The sequence below is a fragment of the Equus caballus genome, chromosome 2 (assembly GCF_041296265.1).
Source record: "Equus caballus isolate H_3958 breed thoroughbred chromosome 2, TB-T2T, whole genome shotgun sequence".
Taxonomy (NCBI): Eukaryota; Metazoa; Chordata; class Mammalia; order Perissodactyla; family Equidae; genus Equus; species Equus caballus.
In genome coordinates, this window is record NC_091685.1 from 57,434,261 (window position 1) to 57,456,940 (window position 22,680).

At 37.3% G+C, this 22,680-nt stretch overlaps 1 protein-coding gene across 6 annotated transcripts in view; it reads left to right on the forward strand.

Moving 5' to 3' along the window:
- Positions 1-22,680, forward strand: part of PIWIL2 (piwi like RNA-mediated gene silencing 2) — a 72,124-nt gene that overhangs the window by 22,490 nt on the left and 26,954 nt on the right. For all 6 annotated transcript variants that reach the window (XM_023636133.2, XM_023636131.2, XM_070261229.1 and 3 more), the window contains 4 exons: positions 17,050-17,238; positions 17,828-17,912; positions 18,626-18,715; positions 20,167-20,307. In XM_023636133.2, the coding sequence (XP_023491901.2) occupies positions 17,050-17,238; positions 17,828-17,912; positions 18,626-18,715; positions 20,167-20,307 (505 nt within the window). The remainder of the gene's footprint in view (positions 1-17,049; positions 17,239-17,827; positions 17,913-18,625; positions 18,716-20,166; positions 20,308-22,680) is intronic.

Genomic DNA, 22,680 nt, shown 5'->3' on the forward strand with positions numbered 1-22,680 from the left:
CCTACCTCCCATCTCTGCCTGTGGCAACTAGCAATCTGTTCAGGTTGATCTTTTCTTTTTTGGTTTCCACATAGAAATGAGTGGAACTTATTTCACTTAGCATAATACCCTTGAGGTCTGTCCAAGTTGTTCCAAATGGCAGAATTTCCTCCTTTATTATAGGTGAATTATATTCCTCTGTGTGTGTGTGTGTGAGTGGGTGGTTGGGTGTCTGTATATACACACCACATTTTCTTTATCCATTCATTTGTTGATGGACACTTAGGTTGTTTCCATGTCTTGGCTCTTGTAAATGATGCTGCAGTGAACATGAATGTGCATATATCTTTTCAAGTTACTCTTGTCATTTCCTTCGGATGAGTACCCAGAAGTGGAATTGCTGGATGATATTGAAGTTCTATTTTTAATTTTGTGAGGAACTGCCATAGTATTTTCCATAGTTGCTGCACCAATTTACATTCCCACCAGCAGTGCACAAGGGTTCCCTTTCTCAACATCCTTGCCAACAGTTGTTATTTCTTGTCTTTGTGATAATAGCCATTCTAACAGAGGTGAGGTGATATCTCATTATGGTTTTGATTTGCATTTCCCTGATGATTAGTGATGTTAGAGTACCTTTTCATGTACCTGTTGGCCATCTTTATGTCTTCTTTGGAAAATGACTGTTCATATACTTTGCTCATTTTTCCATTGGATTGGTTTTTTTTTTGCCATTGAGTTGTATGAGTTCTTTACATACTTTGCATATTAACCTCTTATCAATAGATGATTTGCAAATATTTCCTCCCATTTGGTAGTTGCCTTTTCATTTTGTTAATGGAACTTTGCTGTGCAGAAGCTTTGATGTAGTCCTACTTGTTTGGTTTTTTTTTGTTCCTTTTGCTTTTGGTGTCAAGGGTGTCACTTGAGGTGAGATTATAAAAAGATTATGACTTCCCTCTTGAGTGCTCTCACTTGCTGTTTCTTGGGTTGCTGATTCTGGGGGAAGCCACTGTCATGTTGTGAGCTTAGAACCAGGTCCTCCATCAGTTGAGGCTGGGGATGTCTGCAGCCCTGACTGACACCTTGCATATAGCCTTTTGAAAGACCATGAACCAGAGGCACCCAACCAATCCACAGTCGAATTCTTGACCCACAAAAACTGAGAGATAATAAATATGTGTGATCCTTCTTAATAGCTTTATTGAGATACAATTCACCCATTTTAAGTGTGGGTTAATATATTCACAGAGTTGTACATCCATTATTACAGTCAATTTCAGAACATTTTCATCACCTCAGAAAAACCCCTCTCCCCTTAACCATCCCTTCCCAGTTCCCTCATCCTCCCCCAGACCTAGGCAACCACTAATATACTTTGTATAGTTATAGATTGGCTTATTCTGACCATTTTGTATAAATGGAATCACACAATATTTGTATAGTAATCTTTCATGTTGCGTGTTTTCAGGGTTCATCTATATTGTAGAATGTATTAGTACTTCATTCCTCTTTAATGCTGAATAATGTTCCATTGAATGGTTGTACCTTATTTTGTTTATCCATTCATCAGTTGACAGACATTTGGGTTATTTTCACCTTGGGGCTGTTAAAAATAATGCTGCTATGACCATTTGTGTACAAGTTTTTGTGTGGACATATGTTTTCATTTCTCTTGTGTAGGTACCTGTGAGTGAAATTGCTGCATCAAATGGTAGCTTTGTGTTTAACCATTTGAGAAACTGCCAAACTGTTTTCCAAAGCAGCTATACCAGTTTACGCTCCCACCAGCAGTGTGTGAGGGTTCTGGTTTGTCCACATTTTCACTGATACTTGTGGTTATCTGTGTTTATGATTCTGGCTTCCAAGGGGATGGGAAGTGATGTGATTTTGATTTACACTTCCCCGATGATTAATGATGTTGAAAATCTTTTTATCTTATCGGCCATTTGTATATCTTTGAAGGAACATCTATTTAGATCCTGTGCCCACTTTTTAAGTTGGGTCATTTTTCTTTTTATTATTGAGTTGTAAGATTTCTTTATATATTCAAGCTACAAGTATCATATCAGATATCTATAAAATTGGAAGTTTTCTCTCATCCTGTAGGTTTTCTTCACTTTCTTGATAGTGTCCTTTGAAGCACAAAAGTTTTAATTTTCATGAAGCCCATGTTATCTGTTTTTTCTTTTGTTGTGTGTGCTTTTGGTGTTATATAAAAATCCATTGCAAAATCTGAGGTCATAAAGATTTACCCCTATGTTTTCTTCTAAGAGTTTTATAGTTTTAGCTCTTACATTTAGGTATATGATCCATTTTGAATTACTTTTTGTTACATGGTATGAGGTAAGGTCCAACTTCATTCTTTTGCATGTGGATATGCAGTTATCTCAACACCATTTATTGAAAAGACTGTTCTTTCCCCATAGAATCGTCTTGGTGCCGTTGGTCTTGTTGAAAATCAGTTGATCATAGACATACAGGTTTATTTCTAGACTGTCAATTCTGTCCCATTGATCTATATGACTCTCCTTAAGCTAGTGCCACACCATCTTATTACTGTTGCTTTGTAGTAAGTTTCAAAATTGGGAAACAAGTCTTCCAACCTTATTTTCTTTTTTAGGGTTGTTTTGGCTGTTCTGGATTCCCTGCAACTCCTTAACAATTTTAGAATCAACTTGTCAAGGAATTTTAGAATTCCTTGAATTCTAAAAATTCTGAAGGAATTTTAGAATCAAATTGTCAAGCTGCCAGGAAGGCAGCTGGGATTCTGATAAGGATGTGTTGAATCTGTAGATTAATTTGAAGAGTATTGCTATCTCAACAATAGTCTTCTTTTTTTTTCCTTCTCCCCAAAGCCCTGCAGTACATAGCTGTGTATTCTAGTTGTAGGTCCTTCTGGTTCTGCTGTGTGGGACACAGCCTCAGCATGGCTTGGTGAGTGGTGCTAGGTCTGCACCCAGGATCCAAACCGGTGAAACCCTGGGCCACCGAAGCGGAGCGTGTGAATTTAACCACTCAGCCACAGGGCTGGCCCCATATTAAGTCTTCTGATCTGTGAACACAAGATTTTTTCCATTTATTTAGATCTTCATTAATTGATTTTGACAAAGTTTTATTCATTTTAGAGTATAAGTTTTGCATTTATTCCTAAATATTTTATTCTTCTTGATGCTTTTGTAAATGGAAGTTTTTACAGTTTCGTTTTGGAGCCAACCCTGATGGCCTAGCAGTTAAAGTTTGGCGCACTCCCCTTCAGCAGCCTGGGTTCTGTTCCCGGGCATGGAACCCCAACATTTATCTGTCAGTAGCCATGCTGTGGCAGCGGCTCACATAGCAGAACCAGAAGGACCTACAACTAGAATGTACAACTATGTACTGGGGCTTTGGGGAGGAAAAAAAAGGAAGATTGGCATCAGACCTTAGCTCAGAGTGAATCTTTCCCAGCAAAACAAAAAATTTCATTTTGGATTGTTCTTTGCACGTGTATTGAAATACAATTGATTTTTGTATATTGATCTTGTATCCTGCAACCCTGTTGAACTCATTTACTGGTTCTAATAGCTTTTTCCTGGATTCCTTGGGATTTTCTCTATAGGAGATCATGTCCTCTGCAAACAGAGGTACTTTTACTTCTTCCTTTCCAACCTGGGTGTCTCTTATTTCTTTTTATTGCTGAATTGCCCTGTTAGGACGTCTGGTACAATGTTGAATAGAAGTGGTGAAAGTGGTCATCCTTGTCCTGTTGCTGATTTTAGGGGGAAAGCATCCAATCTTTCACCATTAAGTATGGTGTTAGTTGTGGATTTTTATAGATGCCTTTTATCAGGTTGAAGTAGTTCCATTCTGTTCCTAGTTTCTTGAGTGTTTTTATCATTAAAGGCTATTGGAGTTTGTCGATTACTTTTTCTGCATCTATTGAGATGACCATTTTTTTAAAAAACGTCCGATCTGATTTTTACATTGATTTTTGGATGTTCAATCAACCTTGCATTCCTGTGATAAATTTCACTCGGTCACGATGTATAATTCTTTTTATATGTTGCTGGATTTGGTTTGCTTGTATTTCGTTGAGGACTTTTGTGTTTATATTCACAAGAGTTATTGACCTGTACCTTTCTTTTTATTTTTTTAAAGATTTTACTTTTCTTTTTTCTCCCCAAAGCTCCCTGGTACATAGTTGTGTGTTTTTAGTTGTGGGTCCTTCTAGTTGTGGCATATGGGATGCCACCTCAGCATGGCCTGATGAGCTGTGGCGTGTCCACGCCCAGGATCCAAACTGGCAAACCCCTGGGCTGCTGAAACAGAGCGTGAGAACTTAACCACTTGGCCACGGGGCCAGGCCCCTGACCTGTACTTTTCTTATGGTGTCTTTGTTTGGTTTTGATATCTTGGTAATACTGGCTTTCTAGAAAAAGTTGGGGAGTATTCCCTCCCTCTTCTACTTTTTGGAAGAGTTTGTGAAGGATTGGTGTTCATTTTTCTTTGACCGTTTAGTAGAAATTCAACAATGAATCCATTTGGGCTTGGGTTTTTCTTTGTGTGCAGCTTTTAAATTACTGATTCAATTCCTGTACTTATTAGAGGTTTGTTCAGATTTTCTGTTTCTTCCTGGGTTTGTGTTTGGTAGTTTGTGTCTTTCTAGGAATTTGTCCATTTCATTTAGGTTGTCTAATTTGTTGGCATACTGCTGTTCAAAGTGTTCCTGTATAACACTTTTTATTTCTGTGAGGCCAGTAGTGACATCCCCTCTTTCATTCCTAATTTTAGTAATCTTAGGCTCCTTTTATTTATAGGTGGTCTAGCTAAAGATTTGTCACTGTCATTGGCAATTTCGAAAAAACCAGTGTTTAGTTTTGTTGATTTTCTCTGTTATTTTTCTGTTCTCGGTTTCATTAATTTCCACTCATATCTTTATTATCTCCTTCCTTCTGCCTGCTTTAGGTTTAGTTTGCACTTCTTTTTCCATTTTTTTAAGATGGAAGGTTAGATTATTTATTTGAGATATTTTTTCTTTTTAACATAGGCTTTCACAGCTATGAATTTCTCTCTCTCATTGCTTTAGCTGTAACCCGTAAGTTTTGGTATGTTGTGTCTTCTTTTTCGTCTAACTCAGTGTTTTCTAATTTGCCTTGTAAATTCTTGTTTGACTCAGTGATTATTTAGGGGAATGTATTGTTTAATTTCCATGTATTCGTGAGTTTCCCCAATTTCTTTCTGTTATTGATTTCTAATTTCATTCTGTTGTGGTCCGAGGACTGACTTTGTATTATTTCTATCCTTTATACTTGTTGAGGTTTGTTTCATGACCTAGCAGACGATCCAAACTGAGAGATGCTCCATGTGCTTTTGGGCATTGTAATTTTAACTCAAAAATTGTTTTGCCATTTACCAAGGAGAGTGCAAGAGTTAGGATTATAGTGTGCCTTTATATCAGAAGAGTTGGGATTATAGTGTGCTTTTATATCAGAAGCAGAAATTTTTTTGAGGGAGAGGTTGAGGCTTTGGCATAGGCAAACCCATGACAGATGAGAGAGAAGCACCAGGGTTGTTTCAGGGTGTGTGTTTGTGAACTGTATCTCAGGTTTCCACCACAGATAGGGAGGGGCCATGAGATCAGTGACCCAACTATCATTGACCCTGGAATTTTGACTAAATAAACAAAGTGACTTTCTTTCCCAAATGGACAAGACAAGGAGTGCCTGCATGATTTTTGACCAGTTGTTTTCTTACAGGTTGGTTGCTGGTGTAACGAGCCTGCAGTCGTGCTCTCTCAGGAGCAGGTTGGCTTGGTTTGGAGACTTTCCTGACTTGTGCCTCCATCTGTTCCCTATAGAGCACTCCTTTGTACATTTAACAGAGACAAGGGAATCCAGGACAAACAGAAACATGAAAGAAGACGTTATGCATATAGACAAATAACAGCAAAAGCAGAGTAATCAAATGAAGAATGATCAAGTTAATGGCAAAAATATCTTCAAGTGGCATACCTTCAGAACAGAAAGCCCGAAGACCTTCTACAAAGACCTAGGTCTAATTATATACCAAGTAATGCATTTCTAAACAAAAGGTCTTCATTATACAAGCAGCTAGAGCCTCATGAAACTAGTCAGACTTCAGGTGGTTGTTGGGATTGACTCACTAGGCAGCAGATCTGAAGGACGAATGGAGTCAAGCCCAGGGAGTGCCTCTCTTGGTCTGAGACTCCCTGGAGTGTTGCCCAGGAGGACTTTTCACAGTTATCTTGGTGAAACCTGCTGAATTCTTAAAGGATGATGAGCCCTCTATTTTTTCTGAAATAAAGAGAAAGCCAATTTACTACTTGCTACAGTAAGGGACTGCTGATCTTATGTAGAGTATTTGAGCAATGTGTAGTTCAGGACTGTAGACTGGCCGAGGGGCAAGTAGGTCAACATCATCCAAAGAAGCATTGTTGCTCAGGTGAGACTGTTGTTGATTGGTTAACACTCGGATGCTTATTGAATTAAGTCATTCCCTGACTGGCTGATTTACAGAAACAAGGGAATGACACTGGTTGGTTGGCTTGCAAAAGTGCATTTGCTGGTGCCAGCCCCATGGCCTAGTGGTTAAGTTTGGTGCGCTCCACTTTGGCAGCCTGGGTTCACAGGTTCAGATCCCAGGCACAGACCTACACCACTTGTCAGCCATGCTGTGGCTGTGACCCACATAGAAAATAGAGGAAGACTAGCGCAGATGTTAGCTCAGGGCTAATCTTCCTCAGCCAAAAAAAAAAAAAAAAGTGTTTGCTGAGATGAGTTGATGTAGATTGATTAAACAGGTTTAGAACTAGTTCTTACAGATACTTTTTATCATGGCTAAAGTACAATCCATCTTTTCAAAAGTTTGTGTTGATTTTTTTTATTCCCAGGAGGGTATGAATGTTTGTTTTCATCTAGTTTTATTGTTGAGTTTCTTATATATTAATCTTAAATTCATAACAAGTTTATTTTGTAAATGTTTACCAAGATATCCTGTCCACTTTTTAGTAATCCTTTTTTCCCATTAATTTGAAATGCCACCAGTAATTACTGTACACTCAATCCTAATCTCTGTTTCAGTCTAGTTCTGGATTATTCATCGTGTTCTGTTAATTTCTTTCTCTGTTCAGATTTGTTAAGGCACAATTGACAAACAGTAAATCACACACATTTAAAGTATACAATTTGATGAGTTTTGACATTTATTTACCTATGAAGCGTCACAGTGAAGAACACGAACATATCCATTGCCCTCCCAAAGTTTACTCGTGTCTCTCTGAAACCTCTTCCCAGCTCTGTTCCTCCTCTGTCCCCCGCGGGCAGTGAACACTGATCTACTTTCTGTCGGTAGAGATTAGTTTGCATTTTCTAGAATTTTATATAAATGGAATCGTACAGTCGTACCTTGCTATCTGCCAGGGATTGGTTCCAGGACCCACTGCAGATGCCAATATGCAGATGCTCAAGGTCCTTGATGTAAAATTGCGTAGTATTTGCATAGAACCTACATGCGTCCTCCAGTGTACCGTAAGTCACTTCTGGATTACTTAGATTACTTTATGCAATGTAAATGCTGTGTAAAGAGTTGTTATACTGTTCAGGGAATAACAAGAAAAAGAAGTCTGTGCGTGTTCAGTGCAAAGGCAACCATTGTAGGCCTTCCAGTCTGAGGTTGGTTGAACCCACAGATGCAGAACCCACAGATACGGATGGCCCACTGTAGACTCATTTTTGCTTTTTTGTTTTTCAGTCTGGCTTCTTTCACTCAGCCTGATTATTTTGAGGTCATTTACATAGTTGTATGTTGAAAACTTCGTTCCTTTTTATTACTGAGCAATGTTCCATTGTATGACTATACCACAGTTTTTTTAATCTGTTCACTTGTTTCCAGATTGTTTACACTTGCTTGTTGACGAATACATGTAAAGCTGCTGTAAATATTAGTGTACCAATCTTTCATGGATACATACTGTCATTTCTCTTGGTTAGTAAGTACCTGGGAATGGGATGGTGGGTCATATGGTAGGTAAATATTTAACTTTCTAAGAAATTGTTTTCCAAAGTGGCTGTACTGTTTTACATTTCCACCAGCAATGTATGGGAATTCAGTTTGCTCCACGTTCTCACTAACACTTGGTATAGTCAGTCTTTTTAATTTTAGAAATTTTAGTCAATGTTAGTGGCATCTTGATGTGGTTTTAATTTGGATTTTCCTAATAACTAATGATATTGAGCACCTTTTCCTGTCTTTGTTTGCCATTCGTGTATCTGCTTTGGTAAAGTGTCTATTCACATCTTTTGCCTATTTTTTTTACTTGGATTATCTTTTCATTGAGTTGTGCAAGAATTCTTTATATGTAAGAAATATAAATCCTTTATCAGATACATGATCTACAGATATTTTCTCCCAGTGTGTGGCTTATCTTTTATTTTTATTAATGATATCTTTTAAGGAGCAAACATTTTTATTTTTCTGAAGTCTAATTTGTCAGTTTTTTCTTTCCTGGATTGTGTTTTGGTGTTGCCTCTAAGAAATTGTTGCCCAACTCAAGGTCAGATTTTCTGTGTTTCTTTCAGGAGGTTTATAGTTTGAGCTCTAACATTTAGGCCTGTGGTCTCTTTTAAGTTAACTTTTGTGGACAGTGTGAGGTAATGATCTAAATTCATTTTATTGCATCTGAATATGCAATTATCACAGCAATATTTCTTGAAAAGACTGTCCTTGCTTACTGATTCACTTCGACATCTTTGTCATAAATGTGGGAGTTTATTTCTATTTTTCTTTCTCATATAATTTAAAGCCATAGATTTCCCTCTGACAACTGCTTTAGCTACATCTCCTGATTTTTTAATATACTGGTTTGTTTTCTTTCAAGATATTTTCTAATTTCGCTTATGCTGTTTTCTTTGGATTATTTGGAGTGTGCTGTTTCATTTCCAAATACTTGGAAATTTGCCTTTTTTCTTTCTGGTTTTGGTTTCTAGTCTTGTTCTGACGTGGTTGGAGGAGTGTCTTGTGTTGTCTTCTGATTTGATTGAGACCTGCTTTTAACCTGGCACAGACCCTGTCCTGGAGAAAGCTCCGTGTTATTGAAAAGGATGTGCATTCTGCTGCTGTTGGATGGTGTATTTTATACACGTCAGTTCAGTTCAGTCGGTGTAATAATGTTATTCAAGTCTTATATATCCTTCCTGATTTTCTCCTTGCTGCATTGGTTACTAAGAAAGGAATATCGAAATATCCAACTATAATTGTCAAATCGTTGGTTTCCTCTTTTCATTCTGTCGCTTTTTCCTTCAGATATTTTCCTTTAGACACATATATTTATATTTACATGAATATCTTCCTGATGTATTAAGCCTTTTATCATTATGAATAATGATCTTGTCTGAAAGTCTCTTTTGTCTGACATTAGTGTAGCCAATCCAGCTTTTTTATTGTTACCGTTTGCCTGGTATATATTTTTCTCTTCTTCTATTTTCAGTGTCTTTGAATATAAAATCTGTGTCTTGTAGACAGCATGTGACTAGATCTTCCATTTTTTATCCAGTCTGATAAAAATGTTTTCTTGGCATGTTTAATCTGTTCATATTAAACACCAGTATTTATATTGTTGTCTATATGTCCGATGTTTTGCTGTTTGTTTTCTGTGTATCTCCTGTCTTTTTTCCCCTTATCCCTTCTTCATTGCCTTCTTCTGTGTTACATGTTTTTTAGTGCACATTTAAATTCCCCTGCTGAGTGTGCATTTGCGTGTGTGTGTTCGTTCGAGGGATTTCAGTAAGCATCCTTCACGCATCATAATCTACTTCAGGTTAATACATACTTAGTTCCAGTAAAATATAGAAATTTTGTTCTACTGTAACTCTCCCCTCCTTTATTCTGATATATATGTGTGTGTGTGTCTGTGTATTTTTTTCTCTGTATGTCATAAACCCGACAATAGTGTTTGTTATTGTTTTAAACAATCTTATAATTTTTAAAGAAATGAAGATAAGAAAAAATATGTATACAGCCTTTTATGTTTACCCACATATATATCATTTCCATTATTCTTCCTTTCTGTACATTTAAGTTGCCATCTGGTATCGTTTTCTTTTGGCCTGAGGACTTCCTTTAGTATTTCTTGTAGAGCAGATCTTTCAGCAACAAATTCTCTCAGTGTTTGTTTACCTGGGAATGACTTTATATCACCTTCATTTTTTTTTTAACAGCTTTGATCATATACCATACAATTCAGTCATTTAAAGTATACCATTAATGGCTTTTAGTATATCCAGAGTTAGACATCCATCACCACAATCAATTTTAGAAGATTTCCATTACGCCGAAAAGAAATCCTACACCCCTTACCCATTACGCGCCCTTACCGCTTCCCCTGCCACCAAACTCCCCTCCCCAGCTCTAGGCCACCACTAACCTACTTTTTATCTCTATAGATTTACCTGTTTTGGACATTTCATATAAATGGAATCATACAATATGTGCTCCTTTCTGACTGGCTTCTTCATTTTCATTTTTGAAGGATAGTTTCACTGGATAAAGAGTTTTGCTTGCCAGTTTATTTTTTTCCTGCACTTTGAGCACGTCATTACACTGCCTTCTGGCCTCCCTTGTTTCTGATGAGAAGTAGGTTTTTCACCATGTTGTTGTCCTCTCCTGTAGATGATGAATCATTTTTCTCTAACTGCTGTCGAGATTTTCTCTTTGGCTTTGGATTTTGGCTGTTTGTCCATGGTGTGTCCAGTTCTCGTTGTGTTTATCGTGTTTGGTGTTCACTGAGGTGCTTGGATATATAGGATATATAGGTGAATGGTTTTTTATCAAATTTGGGAAGTTTTAGACCATTGTTGTCTTTTTTTTTCTTCAATATTTTTCTTTTTCTCTTTTGTCCTCCTTCTGGGACTCTCAGTACTTGTATTTTGCTCTTGTCTCACAGGATTTTGAGACTCTTCGTTTGTCTTTAATCTTTTTCTCTGTCTTCTTTGGATTAGATACTTTCCATTCCTCTGTCTTTATGTCAGTGGTTATTTATTCTGTTTCAGGTCTGCCGGTGAGCTCATCTTATTAGTTTTTCATTTTGGTTATTGCACAACTCTACGATTTCTGTTTGTTTTGTTTTGCTTTTTAGCTTCTGTTTCTCTATTGAGATCCCCTGTTTGTTGACTCATCATCGTCGTGTTTTCCTTTGGTTATTTGAACATGTTTATAGCAGCTGCTGTGAATTCTTTGTGTGCGGGTCCAACATCTGAGCCTTCTCAGAATAAGTTTCTATTGACTGCTCTTTTACATTATTACACTTTCCTGTTTCTTTGCCTATCTAATAATTTGTAGTTGAAAACTAAACATTTCAGTTAATCTCTTGTAGTAAGTCTGGATTCTGCTTTACTTTTTTGAGTTTTTAAAAATTCTCACCTGGCATCCAAACCCACAAATCCTGGGCCACTGAAGCACAGTGAGCATACTTAACCTCTACACCACCAGGCCAGCCGCTGAAATTCACTATTGAATTTTAAGTGTATAATTCACTGGTTTTTAGAATATTCACAAATCATTGCATGTAAAAAATGGTGGAAGTTAAGTAGAATCACTATCTAATTCAAGAACATTTTCATCATCCCCAAAAGAACCCCCTAACTTACGCCTTTTTATATTTGCAATGTAAAGTTTTTCTAACTTTCAGATTCAGGTCCTTTTTGTTAGTTTACCAGTTGTTTTTTGAGCTCTTTCTGTTGGACCCAACTATTCAGCTTAATTATTTTCTTTTATTTCTTTGATTATTTCTCTTCTGTAAATTATTTTATATGTATCTTTTATCTCTTGGACTTGTATTCTCTGTCTGGTTATTGTTTGTTTTATCAGACTCATCTCTTTATTTCCTCAGATACTGAAACAGTTCTTAAGCTCGTTTTTAAATTCACAAATTTGATTATCCAGGCTGAGATTTGCTGCCTTGATTATCTTTGCTAAGATTTCTAAAAGTTCGTGGTTGTACTTTATTTTTCCTTAAAAGAGTCTCTTCTGCTCTCAAGTTATTGTGCTTTCATAGATTCGGTAATCTTTTGAATATCCTTGAAAATAAGAATTACGGAGTATAATATTTTCCATTTTATATGTGCTAAAACTTTTCTAGAATTAGAAAACCTAGTTATTGGATTTCTTTATTTTTTCCCTCTTTTTCCAGAGTGTTTGGATTTTTAGTTTTAAAAGTTTAGTTATTATGAAAAATTTGAAACATTTGCAGAAGTAGAATAGTATAAAAACCCTCCTCATTCCCATTTTTTTAGATTCAACAATTATCAATTCATAAACAGCCTTGTTTCATCTGGTCTTCTGCAATTCCCTCCCAAAACTGAATTATTTTGAAGCAAATGCCCGATGATGTCTTATTTGTTTCACAAATATTTCGGTATATATCTCCTAAATTGACTCTTATTTGAAAACTTAACCATAATGTCATTATTATGCCTGAATTTTTAATTCATTTCGATCATTACTACACTGAGAAATCCATAGGTTTTTCTTGTACCGGGTTCTCTTTCATAAATCAAAGCCAAAGCTGGCAAATTTCAGTTACCTGTTTGAAATTAGTCTTTTGTTCTAGGAACCTTCTGTATTTGTGTTAACATGAAAGACTGTCCAGACTACATTGTTAAGTTAAAAACAAGTTGCAAAACAGTGTGGGTGGTATGATTGCACGTTTTGTTGCAAATTATTAATATTCACAAATTTAAGAAAAGCTGAGGGAAAGTAGGTCTCTATCAAGAATGGCTTAGAAGCCATGTTCAATTTCTGTATTTTATAATTGTTTTTTTATTTTACAATGAACATGTAACACTTTTTAAGTAAAACCATAGTAAAGTTTCAAGAAAAACGACAGTACGATAAGAAAATGGTCAAAAGATATGAACAGATATTTCACTACAGAGATGATATGGAAGGTAAATGAGCACAGGAAAAGATGTTTACCTTCATTGTCATTAGGGAAATGCAAATCATAACTACAGTGGGATATCAGTACACTCCTATTAGAGTGGCTAAAGTGAAAAATAGTGAAAATACAAAATGCTGGTAAGGATGTAGAGAAACACACACTGTGAGTATACCCATATACTGTGGATGGGAATGTGAAGTGGTTCAGCCACTCTAGAGAAATTTTTGGTAGTTTCTTAGAAACTAAGTATGCACTTAACAACAGGACCCCACAGTCGCACTTTTGGGCATTTTTCCCAGAAAAATGAAGACTTAGGTTCACACAAAAACTGGTACACAAATGTTCATAAGAGCTTTATTTGTAATAACAAAAAAATGGAAACAACCAAAATGTCCTTCAGTAGGTTAATGGTTGAACAAACTCCGGTACCTCCATGCGATGGAGTACTACTCAGCAGGAGAGACCGATGAGCTGCTGATACACAGCAACCTGTGGGCATCTCAGGGACTCTATACTTAGGGACAGATGTCTATCTCAAAAGGTTCTGTAATAAAGTTCCATTTATATAGATTCTCAAAATGACAACACTATAGAGACAGAAAGCAGATTCATGGTTGTCAGGTGATAGGGAAAGGGGAGGAGTGCGACTGTGATGAGGGAGCAGGAAATAGTTCCTTTATAGAAATGTCTGGAACGTTTCTGTGGCTGATTGTGGTGTTAGCTGTGCAAACCTGTAAATGAGATAAAATGGCATAGAACTACACACACACAAATCAATGTATGCAAAACATGGTGAAAACTGAGTAAGGTCTCTAGTTAACAATATTGTACCAGCGTCAATTCCATACGTGCGATTCTGTGCATAAATTTTGCAACTTACTTTGAGTTTATAATTATTTCAAAGTAAGAAATTAAAAAAAGATAACTTTTAATGCTGCTAGATCCTGCATCACAAGAAACTTAAAGTTCTAACTGTTAATGTAGTGATTCCACTTGTAGGAAATCCGTCTCAAAGAAACAATTGTAAATATAGAAGAATCTTTATAAAAGATGTTCATCCAGAATTTTTAAGAGTGAAACAATAGAACATTACTCAAAAAATTGTGGACCAACAAACTAAGGTACCCTCCACTCAGTGCAATAGTGTTATGCAACCATTAACATAGTTGGATTTGATTAAAAAATACTTTTGTTTTTACAACAGTGCATGCATTTTATACACAATGGTGAGTTCGACATAAACATGAAATGTGATTAAAACTCATGATTAAAACTATGTAAATAGAAAGCAAAAATTCATAAAATGATCTGGAATAAAATCTCTAACCTTATTTTAATAGGCAACTTTTATGTCCTTACTGCTTCTCTATGTAATGTGTATTTGAATAATACTCCCATTAGTGTTTAATATTTAATAATAACATTATAAATAAATAAATATTTAATAACATTAGGTATTCTGTAATAAAAGTCATAATTTTAATGCTTATAATTATTTGCAAGAAAATAAATTATTCACAGTGCATGACTGATTTAGAAAAAATTTTTGATAAGTTATATATACTTTGGTCACTTGAAAAATAGTTTTTGTCAGTGACGTCTCTTTTAAAATTTTTAAAAATTGTGTGCATTTAAAAATGTTTAAATTATGTTATATATATAACATAAAATTTACCATTTCAACCATTTTTAAGTATTCACTGGCATTAAGTGCATTCACAGTGTTGTGCAACCATCACCACTATCCATTTCCAGAACTTTTTTATCATCCCATGCAGAAACTCTGTACCTATTTACAGTACCTCCCAACGATGTCTCCCTTGATAGTTTGCTTATTTCAAAATTTATATGTATGCTTATTACAGAAAATTTTAAAAATACAAATAAGACCCAAGACTAAGTTACCCATAATCCCACCACCCAGAAGAAAACGTTATTGCTATTTGCCAAAACATTTGTGTTTTGGCATTCTTTGAATGAAAATATGTGAGATGTTTAAGCAAGTAACATTTTGCCATTAAACCCCACTTATATTTTTTGGATGTCAAAGTGAAATAGGTGCTGTTAAAAATCAAAGACTTTTATCTATTCTCCAATATTGAATATTGGAGTAACAAGATATGGAACTATATTCTTTATCTCCTGTGATCCTCCATCCCTTTTTAACTTTTTCTTGATTTTGCCTTCCTCCAACCTCCTTCCTCACCTCCCTTTTTTGATGCAAAAGACAATAATTAGGGAAACAGCATTTGGTGAGAGAAAATTGAAAATTGTCTTAAGGGTTCTGAAAACAAATTTCAATTTGAAAAGTGTTTAAATATGGATTCTATACTAGTGGTTACCTTTGACTTCCACAACTACTTGTATATGTTGTGAACTATCTTTATAGCCATCTCTCCTCTGTTTTCAAACTAGCTGACAGAATGAGGCCACATGTTTATGTGGCCCTTGTTACTCAGTTCTAGTGATCCATTCACTTAGCAACATCAAAGATGCACACACAGGGGCTGGCCCCGTGGCCGAGTGGTTAAGTTCGCGCGCTCTGCTGCAGGCGGCCCAGTGTTTTGTTGGTTCGAATCCTGGGTGCGGACATGGCACTGCTCATCAAACCACGCTGAGGCAGCATCCCACATGCTACAACTAGAAGGACCCACAACGAAGAATATTCAACTGTGTACTGGGGTGCTTTGGGGAGAAAAAGGAAAAAATAAAATCTTAAAAAAAAAAAAGATGCTCACACACACAGCAGCATCTGGTACGTATTAAGCATGAGTGATGATGATGGAGATGATATTTGCAAACACAGTTCTGAGTGCTTCCTATGTATAAAGTCACTGAGTTCTCTCAACAACACTCTGAGTAAGTTGCTCTTACTCACCCTGCCTTCACTTGAGGAAACTGAGGCACAAAGTGGTTAAATAAATCGCTCAAAGTCTCACAGGCTGGTAAGTGGCAGAGCCAAGGTTTGAACCCAGGCATTTTGGCTCCAGGGTCTGCCGTCAGTGTTGAACTGTTTCAAGTCTCTGATGGTTTTTCATCACTTATTATAGTCTTTCTTAAGGCGAGTTCTGCAGGATACTAATTGCCCTGAATGGTTATAGATGTTTGGTGAGGTAAGAATGAAAAAGGCAGAAGGAATCTGTGGTTAAATAAATTGGAGGCAAATACAGCTCAGTATGTTTTCCTCCTTTAGCAGTATGTGTGGAATGTATGCTGTGAACCTCTAGGGAGGGGTTATAACATGCAGAATGGACTTGGCTCTTGACTGTGGAACTTTTTTCAGCGCCTCATGACCTCTCAAGGGACCAGTGTTCCTGAAGAATTTACCTGGGTGACATTGGCCCATAGAAAAAGGTCCCAGTTCTGATCCTTGACTTACAAGAGAATTTGTATCTGGTCCCGCCATCTTCAGCTTATGCTTACTGTCTTCTGTTCCTCTTTCACCTCCTCACTCTCCCCAGTCCCAGATCCCTGATTGTCCCCTGTGTACCGCTGCCTCTGTCTGGCTGAAGTGCCCCTCATTGCCCTGCCCCAGTGTTTCTGCCTGGGAGATTGCTCCTTCAAGGAGCAGCTGCCTCTGTAAACTTTCCTTGACTCCCTGGGCATATTCAGACATGCTTTCTGAGAGTTTCCCATGTTGTCTTGTTCACGGCACTGTTAGAGAGGTTACCAGGAGAGTACATCTGTCTGGTGAGCCTTTTCATCTCTGCATCTTTAGCATCTTCACCAGTGCCGTCTTGTGATAGGTACTTGTAATTTCTTCCTTCAGCTAGAAAGGGAAAATATAGTTTAAAGAATGTTTTATTGTTCCTCTGTAGACTCTGTCTTAATAATGATGACAAAAAAATAATTATTTTGATAAAGCCCCTTATTTTAAGGAATACAGTGAGTTTATTAATTTGTAGTTACAGTTTTCAGTTTTTATCCTTTCATTATTTTTTGTTGATTTCTTTGGGGGCGGGTAATGCTAAAAAGGAAAGAGATGAAAGGCCCATCTCTTAAAAGAGATAGCTGGAGCCTTCTGGTGCTGTGTAGTTGTGATCATACCCCCAGAGTACTTATCTGTGTCTCCTGTCCCTTGTATATTGCTCTGTGTATACAAATATGATCCTAAAGTCTTTTGTCTCTTTCCAAAGGCATGCCATGTATCAGCAGAACAAAGAAAACTTCCAGGATGAGTGTACTAAGCATCTGGTTGGCAATATTGTTATAACCCGATACAACAATCGTACCTATCGTATTGATGATGTGGACTGGAATAAGACTCCAAAAGATAGCTTCACAATGTCTGATGGGAAGGAGATCACATTCTTGGAATACTACAGGTAGAAAGAAGAGACTGGACTGGAGCCTGCGGCGGGGGTGGGACATAGTCTGCCATTCTCCAGCAAGATATTGAGTTCCACAGTGGCATACAATGGGAGACTAAAAATAAGAGGATTGGTAATGCGCCTGTGATGGAATGAGCTGGTGTGTGGGATTTGACCAGAATACTACCCTTAAAGCTTCGTTTCTTTTAGTACTTTTGGAAGTGACTTCGTAAATTAATCTCAGGTCTTTGAATTATATTTCCTTTGCTGGTTTGGTTAGCAGTCTGAGTGGAGAGGTTAAATCTAAGTCATTAATCATTTGACTGTCATTTTGCCTTTCTAGTTGCCTAAGCCCTTTAGCCTGATGCAGTTTTAAACAAATTCTTTCCTGGACTGTTAGCCTATTTCTCCTCCATTTAATTGCAACGTTAACTTGAGCCTGCTTTTTCCAGTTATAAATATGCCATGGTGAGTTTCCGATGGATCCTGGACAAGGGTATTATGCAAATTATGTACCTCAGTCCTGGTTAAGAGACTCAGATTATGTTGCTATAAGAGTAGTGATATGTTTCTGAAATTTTTTCCTGCCTCTGCCCTGCTGTAGCAAAAACTATGGAATCACAGTTAAGGAAGAGGACCAGCCACTGCTGATCCACAGGCCCAGTGAGAGACAGAATAACCAAGGGATGGTGAGTGGGGGTGTCAGGCTTGCACTTCCACCTGCAGGGCTTCATCCCGTCAGCTGCTCTTCGCCTTCGTCACAGCTCTGGGAACCGTGGAGCAATGATTACAGTGTGTTCAGGGAAAGCTATGCAGGGTTTTGTCTCTGATCTAGCCAGAGGTGGCACTTCATACTGTAGGATTTGCTTTTGAAGTCCCCATCATGAAGAGCTAAATATCCATGTGAGCAAGTTAGGTTAAGGAATAAGGATAATTTGCTGCTAAAGATTAAAACAATGGACCCATTGGGGAAGTTATAGACATTTTAACAGGGCTAGGGGCTGGGGGAAGCGCATTGACGCCTGGCTTCTCTGTCTTAAGTATGAAGAGTGAAGATTGACAGGCTAAGATGAACTGGAGGCACCAGCTGGGTGGGATGTGTTGTCTTAGTTTATCTGGAGGCCTGAGAGAAACAGAATCGTTTTGTTTTTCTGTTTTTTCCTTTCCTTTTGACGGTTTGAATATTTTTCCCTCTGTGTGATACAACAGGCTGTGTGTGTTGTCACTGAGGGAAGAAAGGGTGAGATGTGTGTAGTGTCTCCCGACCCTCTCCTCTGGGGTTGTGTACTCCTTAGGGCGCCACTGAGTCCCTGCAGCACCCTGCACGGCATGTCTGGTGCAGGTCAGCGCAGCAGGGTCCTCTTCTGCTGCCTTAGTTTCCCTCTCCATTCTCTCTTCACAGCTGCTCAAAGGTGAAATCCTGCTGCTGCCGGAGCTCTCCTTCATGACGGGAATCCCTGAGAAGATGAAGAAGGACTTCAGAGCCATGAAGGTGAGAAATGCCTGTCTGGAGTGGGAGACCTTCGCCATAGCAGATGGAGCCTCAACCAGGCCAGGCTTGCGTCATTACCTGGGCAGGTCCGTTTGTCCAGGCTGCAGTTTTCCTTTCTGTAAAACATGATCCAGGTCCCTTCCCACACACTGTGAGAAAGCCAGTCAGAGCTGCTTTTTGAAGGTTGTTAGAACAGTGGAGCAACTGGATCATAAGGTAAAAGGAAACAAATGATTCCGTCTTCACCCTCACCAATCAGGTGAATGACTGTAAACTGGTCACATGATCCTAAAAGAGGTTCCCTGAGAGCAATGAATGTTTTTAACATTTCTATAAGCCTTTCGTTTATTTGAAGGGGTGGAGGACATAATGTAACAAGAAGTCAACAAATCAGAGGGTGAGGTAAAAGGATAAAAGTTCATATCGTGAGGCTTGGAGTGCCCTGGACGTGCTGGGCTCTGTCCCATAGGAAATAGCCGAGAAGCAGGGGTGTGTGCAGCGTGAGGCCGGACCCCGAGTACTTCACCTCCATGCGCTGGGACCTACACTCGAGCCACTCTGCTGCCTCACCTTCCCAGTCCTTGTCTGTCCTACTTGGACTTCTGCTTGTCTCAGATGCCACATATTATTTTTAGGAACGTCATTAGGAGCCTGAAGTGAAGCTCGAAATTACTGTAAAAGATTTCTTTCATGTTTATCTTCTGAGTCGTCTGTTTTTAACATGCAGGTCAAGGCTCCTTCCTTACAACTCCCAGTTGCCTAATGACTTTACGATCACAGAGCTATCTGTACAGCCCCATAGACTCACTGACCCTGAGGACTGCCTGGCAGGGAGCAACAGCTGTGCAGTTCATTAGACCCAGAAGAAGGAACTCACTTATGTGATTCAGAATCTTCATACACACCTGTTAGGTATTCATTCAACAATAAATATGGAGAACGCACCTACTATGGGCCAAACACTGGAGAAGAAAAGTGTCTCAACGGTAACATTAAATGGCTCGTACAGTATGACCTCAAGTATAAGGCTGGCTGTGGTTTTCTGTTCTGTTCTGTTTGGTTGTGTATCTAGCACAGGGTGTTTTTTCCCCTCTATTTTTCCTAAATATTAAATAGGTGTAATCAAGCCCCCTCTGCCCCTATTTTGTAGAATCTCTTAGGAATTTTAAAATCAGAACATGGCTTTGAGAAAGAGATAAGATTTAGATGTCATGAGGGAGGAAGAAACAGTAACATTTAAAATTCTTACTTTATGGTTAAGATTTTAACTTTATACCTTTTGCACAGTCCTGAGAGATGTTTATTAGAGTCCTTGGAGGTAGGTGAACATTTCTATAGATTTCGGGGCAGAGCTTCTCATGGAATTGTTTTAGACGCCTTGGGGTTTATTTAACCTCATATTGGTGAAAGTGATACTTACAACTTATTATCTCCGTTTTGATTCTGTTTAGGACTTGACCCAGCAGATCAACTTGAGCCCCAAACAGCACCATAATGCACTGGAATGCTTGCTACAGAGAATTTCAAAGAATGAGACAGCTAGCAAGGAACTGACGCGCTGGGGACTCTGTTTGCAGAAGGATGTGCATAAGGTAAGTCAGGAGGTGGGATGGGAGAGGAAGCAGCTTTAACCAAAGGTTTGAGAGCTTTGTGAGACTGGGTTATAACTTTCTGTCTTGTCTTTATTTTGGAGTTTTGCTTTATTTTTATATTCTTTTTTTTTCAGTCGTAATACTTTAATTTCCTTGACAATTTGCTAATATTTCTTACAGATTTTTCCTCTGTGTTTCCCAGGGATCCAAGCCATTAATTTCCAGTCAAATAGATGACAAAAGGAATATTGACTTAAAATTTACCTCATTTTCAGTTTTCCAACTCAAATTATTTCTAAAGTTCTGTATGTATTTTTCATTCTTCTCAAGTTTTTTTCTCTGCCAATAATTAACTTGTCTCTTTGAGTGTACTACTGTCTTTCTTCCGTAGGCACAAGGAGCCTCAGGTTTGCACAGTCTGATTTTCTTGCGGCCCTTTCTGCCTTCATTTGCCCGAGTGTGCTGTGTTGTATTTTCTGTGGCGTGATCCACGGTGCAGAGGCGCTGTGAGGTGGTGGTGGGGCCCTGGGCCTTTGGTGTCAGCTTATGTGGCTTTGAATCTCAGTTCTACCGCTTGCCATCTTGGTTATTTTGAACAAATTACTTAGCATGTCTTAGTTTCTTTATCTGAAAAATGAGGATAATAATTGAGTTAAAAGAATTAAATGGTAAAATCTTTAGCATAATATCTGACACACAGCAAGTGCTCAATAAATATTAGCTATTATTGCTTTTCACCTTTCTTTTGAGGTTATACCAAAATAATTATTTCTGTCCTCCAGTTCTTTTGCACTCAGGACTGCCTCCTTGTAAAAAATTCTGTTTTTCTTTTTTATGGAAGTAAAGGATAGTCAATAAGGAAAATATGGAAACTTTAGAAAATATAAAGAAGGAAATAAAAACATCAATAATTTCATCACCCAAAGATAAGAGCTCAGTGATTTATTTTAGATGTATATGAAGGACAACATTTGCGATGTATTTCTTTCCCCTAAATTTTTTTCCTGTGAAAATAAATCTTGTAAAATTTTGACTATACTGTGTATGGTTTTGCATCTTCTTTTTCATTTAATATTATATCTTGAACATGTTTTCACGTCATTAAATATTATTTGAAGGTGCAGAAAACTTCAGTCAAAGAAGAGAAAAGTTCATCCATAATCTTCCTGTATCAGAATAACTACTGTTAACATTTTGGTACATATCCTTCAGTGTTTTGTGTATGTACATGCACACATATAGTATGCATATGGATTCTTTTCTTTCCCTTAATATATTTTGGTTGTTTTTCCATGTCATTTAATATTTTTTTCCTAAATATTTTTAATTGCTACTGGATATTTCATTTTATTAATTTCCTATTCTTTACATTCAAATTCAATTTAGTATTTTCCCATTATAAATAGTGATTCAGTGAACATCCTTGTAACTAAATCTTTGCATGTGTTATTATTTTCATAGTCAAATTTATGGAAATGAAATTTTTAGGTCAGGGGGCATTTATGTTTTTAGTACTTTTATTAAGTATTGCCAATTGTCCTCGAGAAAGTTTAAACAATTTTTTGCTTTTATAAGCATAAGATGAGTCTGATTCCTTACACTCTTGCCAATGTGGGTATTGTTATTTTTTTGTTAGACTTTTATAATATTAAGAAAATTATTTTAAAAAATTTTTATTGTAGATAAAGTATTTGTTACTTTTTAAGAAAAGCAAACAGTAGAGGTCATAGAAAGTAAAAACCCTCCATAATTACACTTCCCCCAGAGATAATCATTACTAGGTATGGACTTATTCAGATTTTGTGATACATACATTGCTATTTGTTTTTTGAAAAAACAGGATCATGTTACATGTAGTTAGAAGGTGATTTTAATGACTGCAAAATAGTCCATCATATTGATATATCATCAGATCAGCTTAGTTATCGTCCTGTTTTTGGATCTGATTTACCATTCTTAACTTTAATTTGTTCTTCAATTGTATTTATGCCTTTTTCTTCCAGCTGTCCTTTTATATAAAGTATAGTAGTAGTTTATGTTCAGCTTTATTAAGAAATTTTACCTTGAATTTTATACTTCCAATTTTTCCCTTAAAATATATTTAAAGATTATTTTCCTCTTCACCTTGAAATTGTAGTAGTTTTACACACATTGTCTGGTTCTAAAGAGACAATGTTTTTAATCCCTTTCTTGGGAGACCCTGTTGGAAGCTTTACCAGTTAAAGAGCAGTGCCTATAAAAATTTTACCTGCGTGTTTATGTTGAGGGTCTTCCTGACATCCCCTCTCACTACCAGCAGTTTCATTTTCCTGCCACTTCCAGAAGTTATAACAGCCACAAGTTTGTATAGGGGAACTGACCAGGCCTCACAGA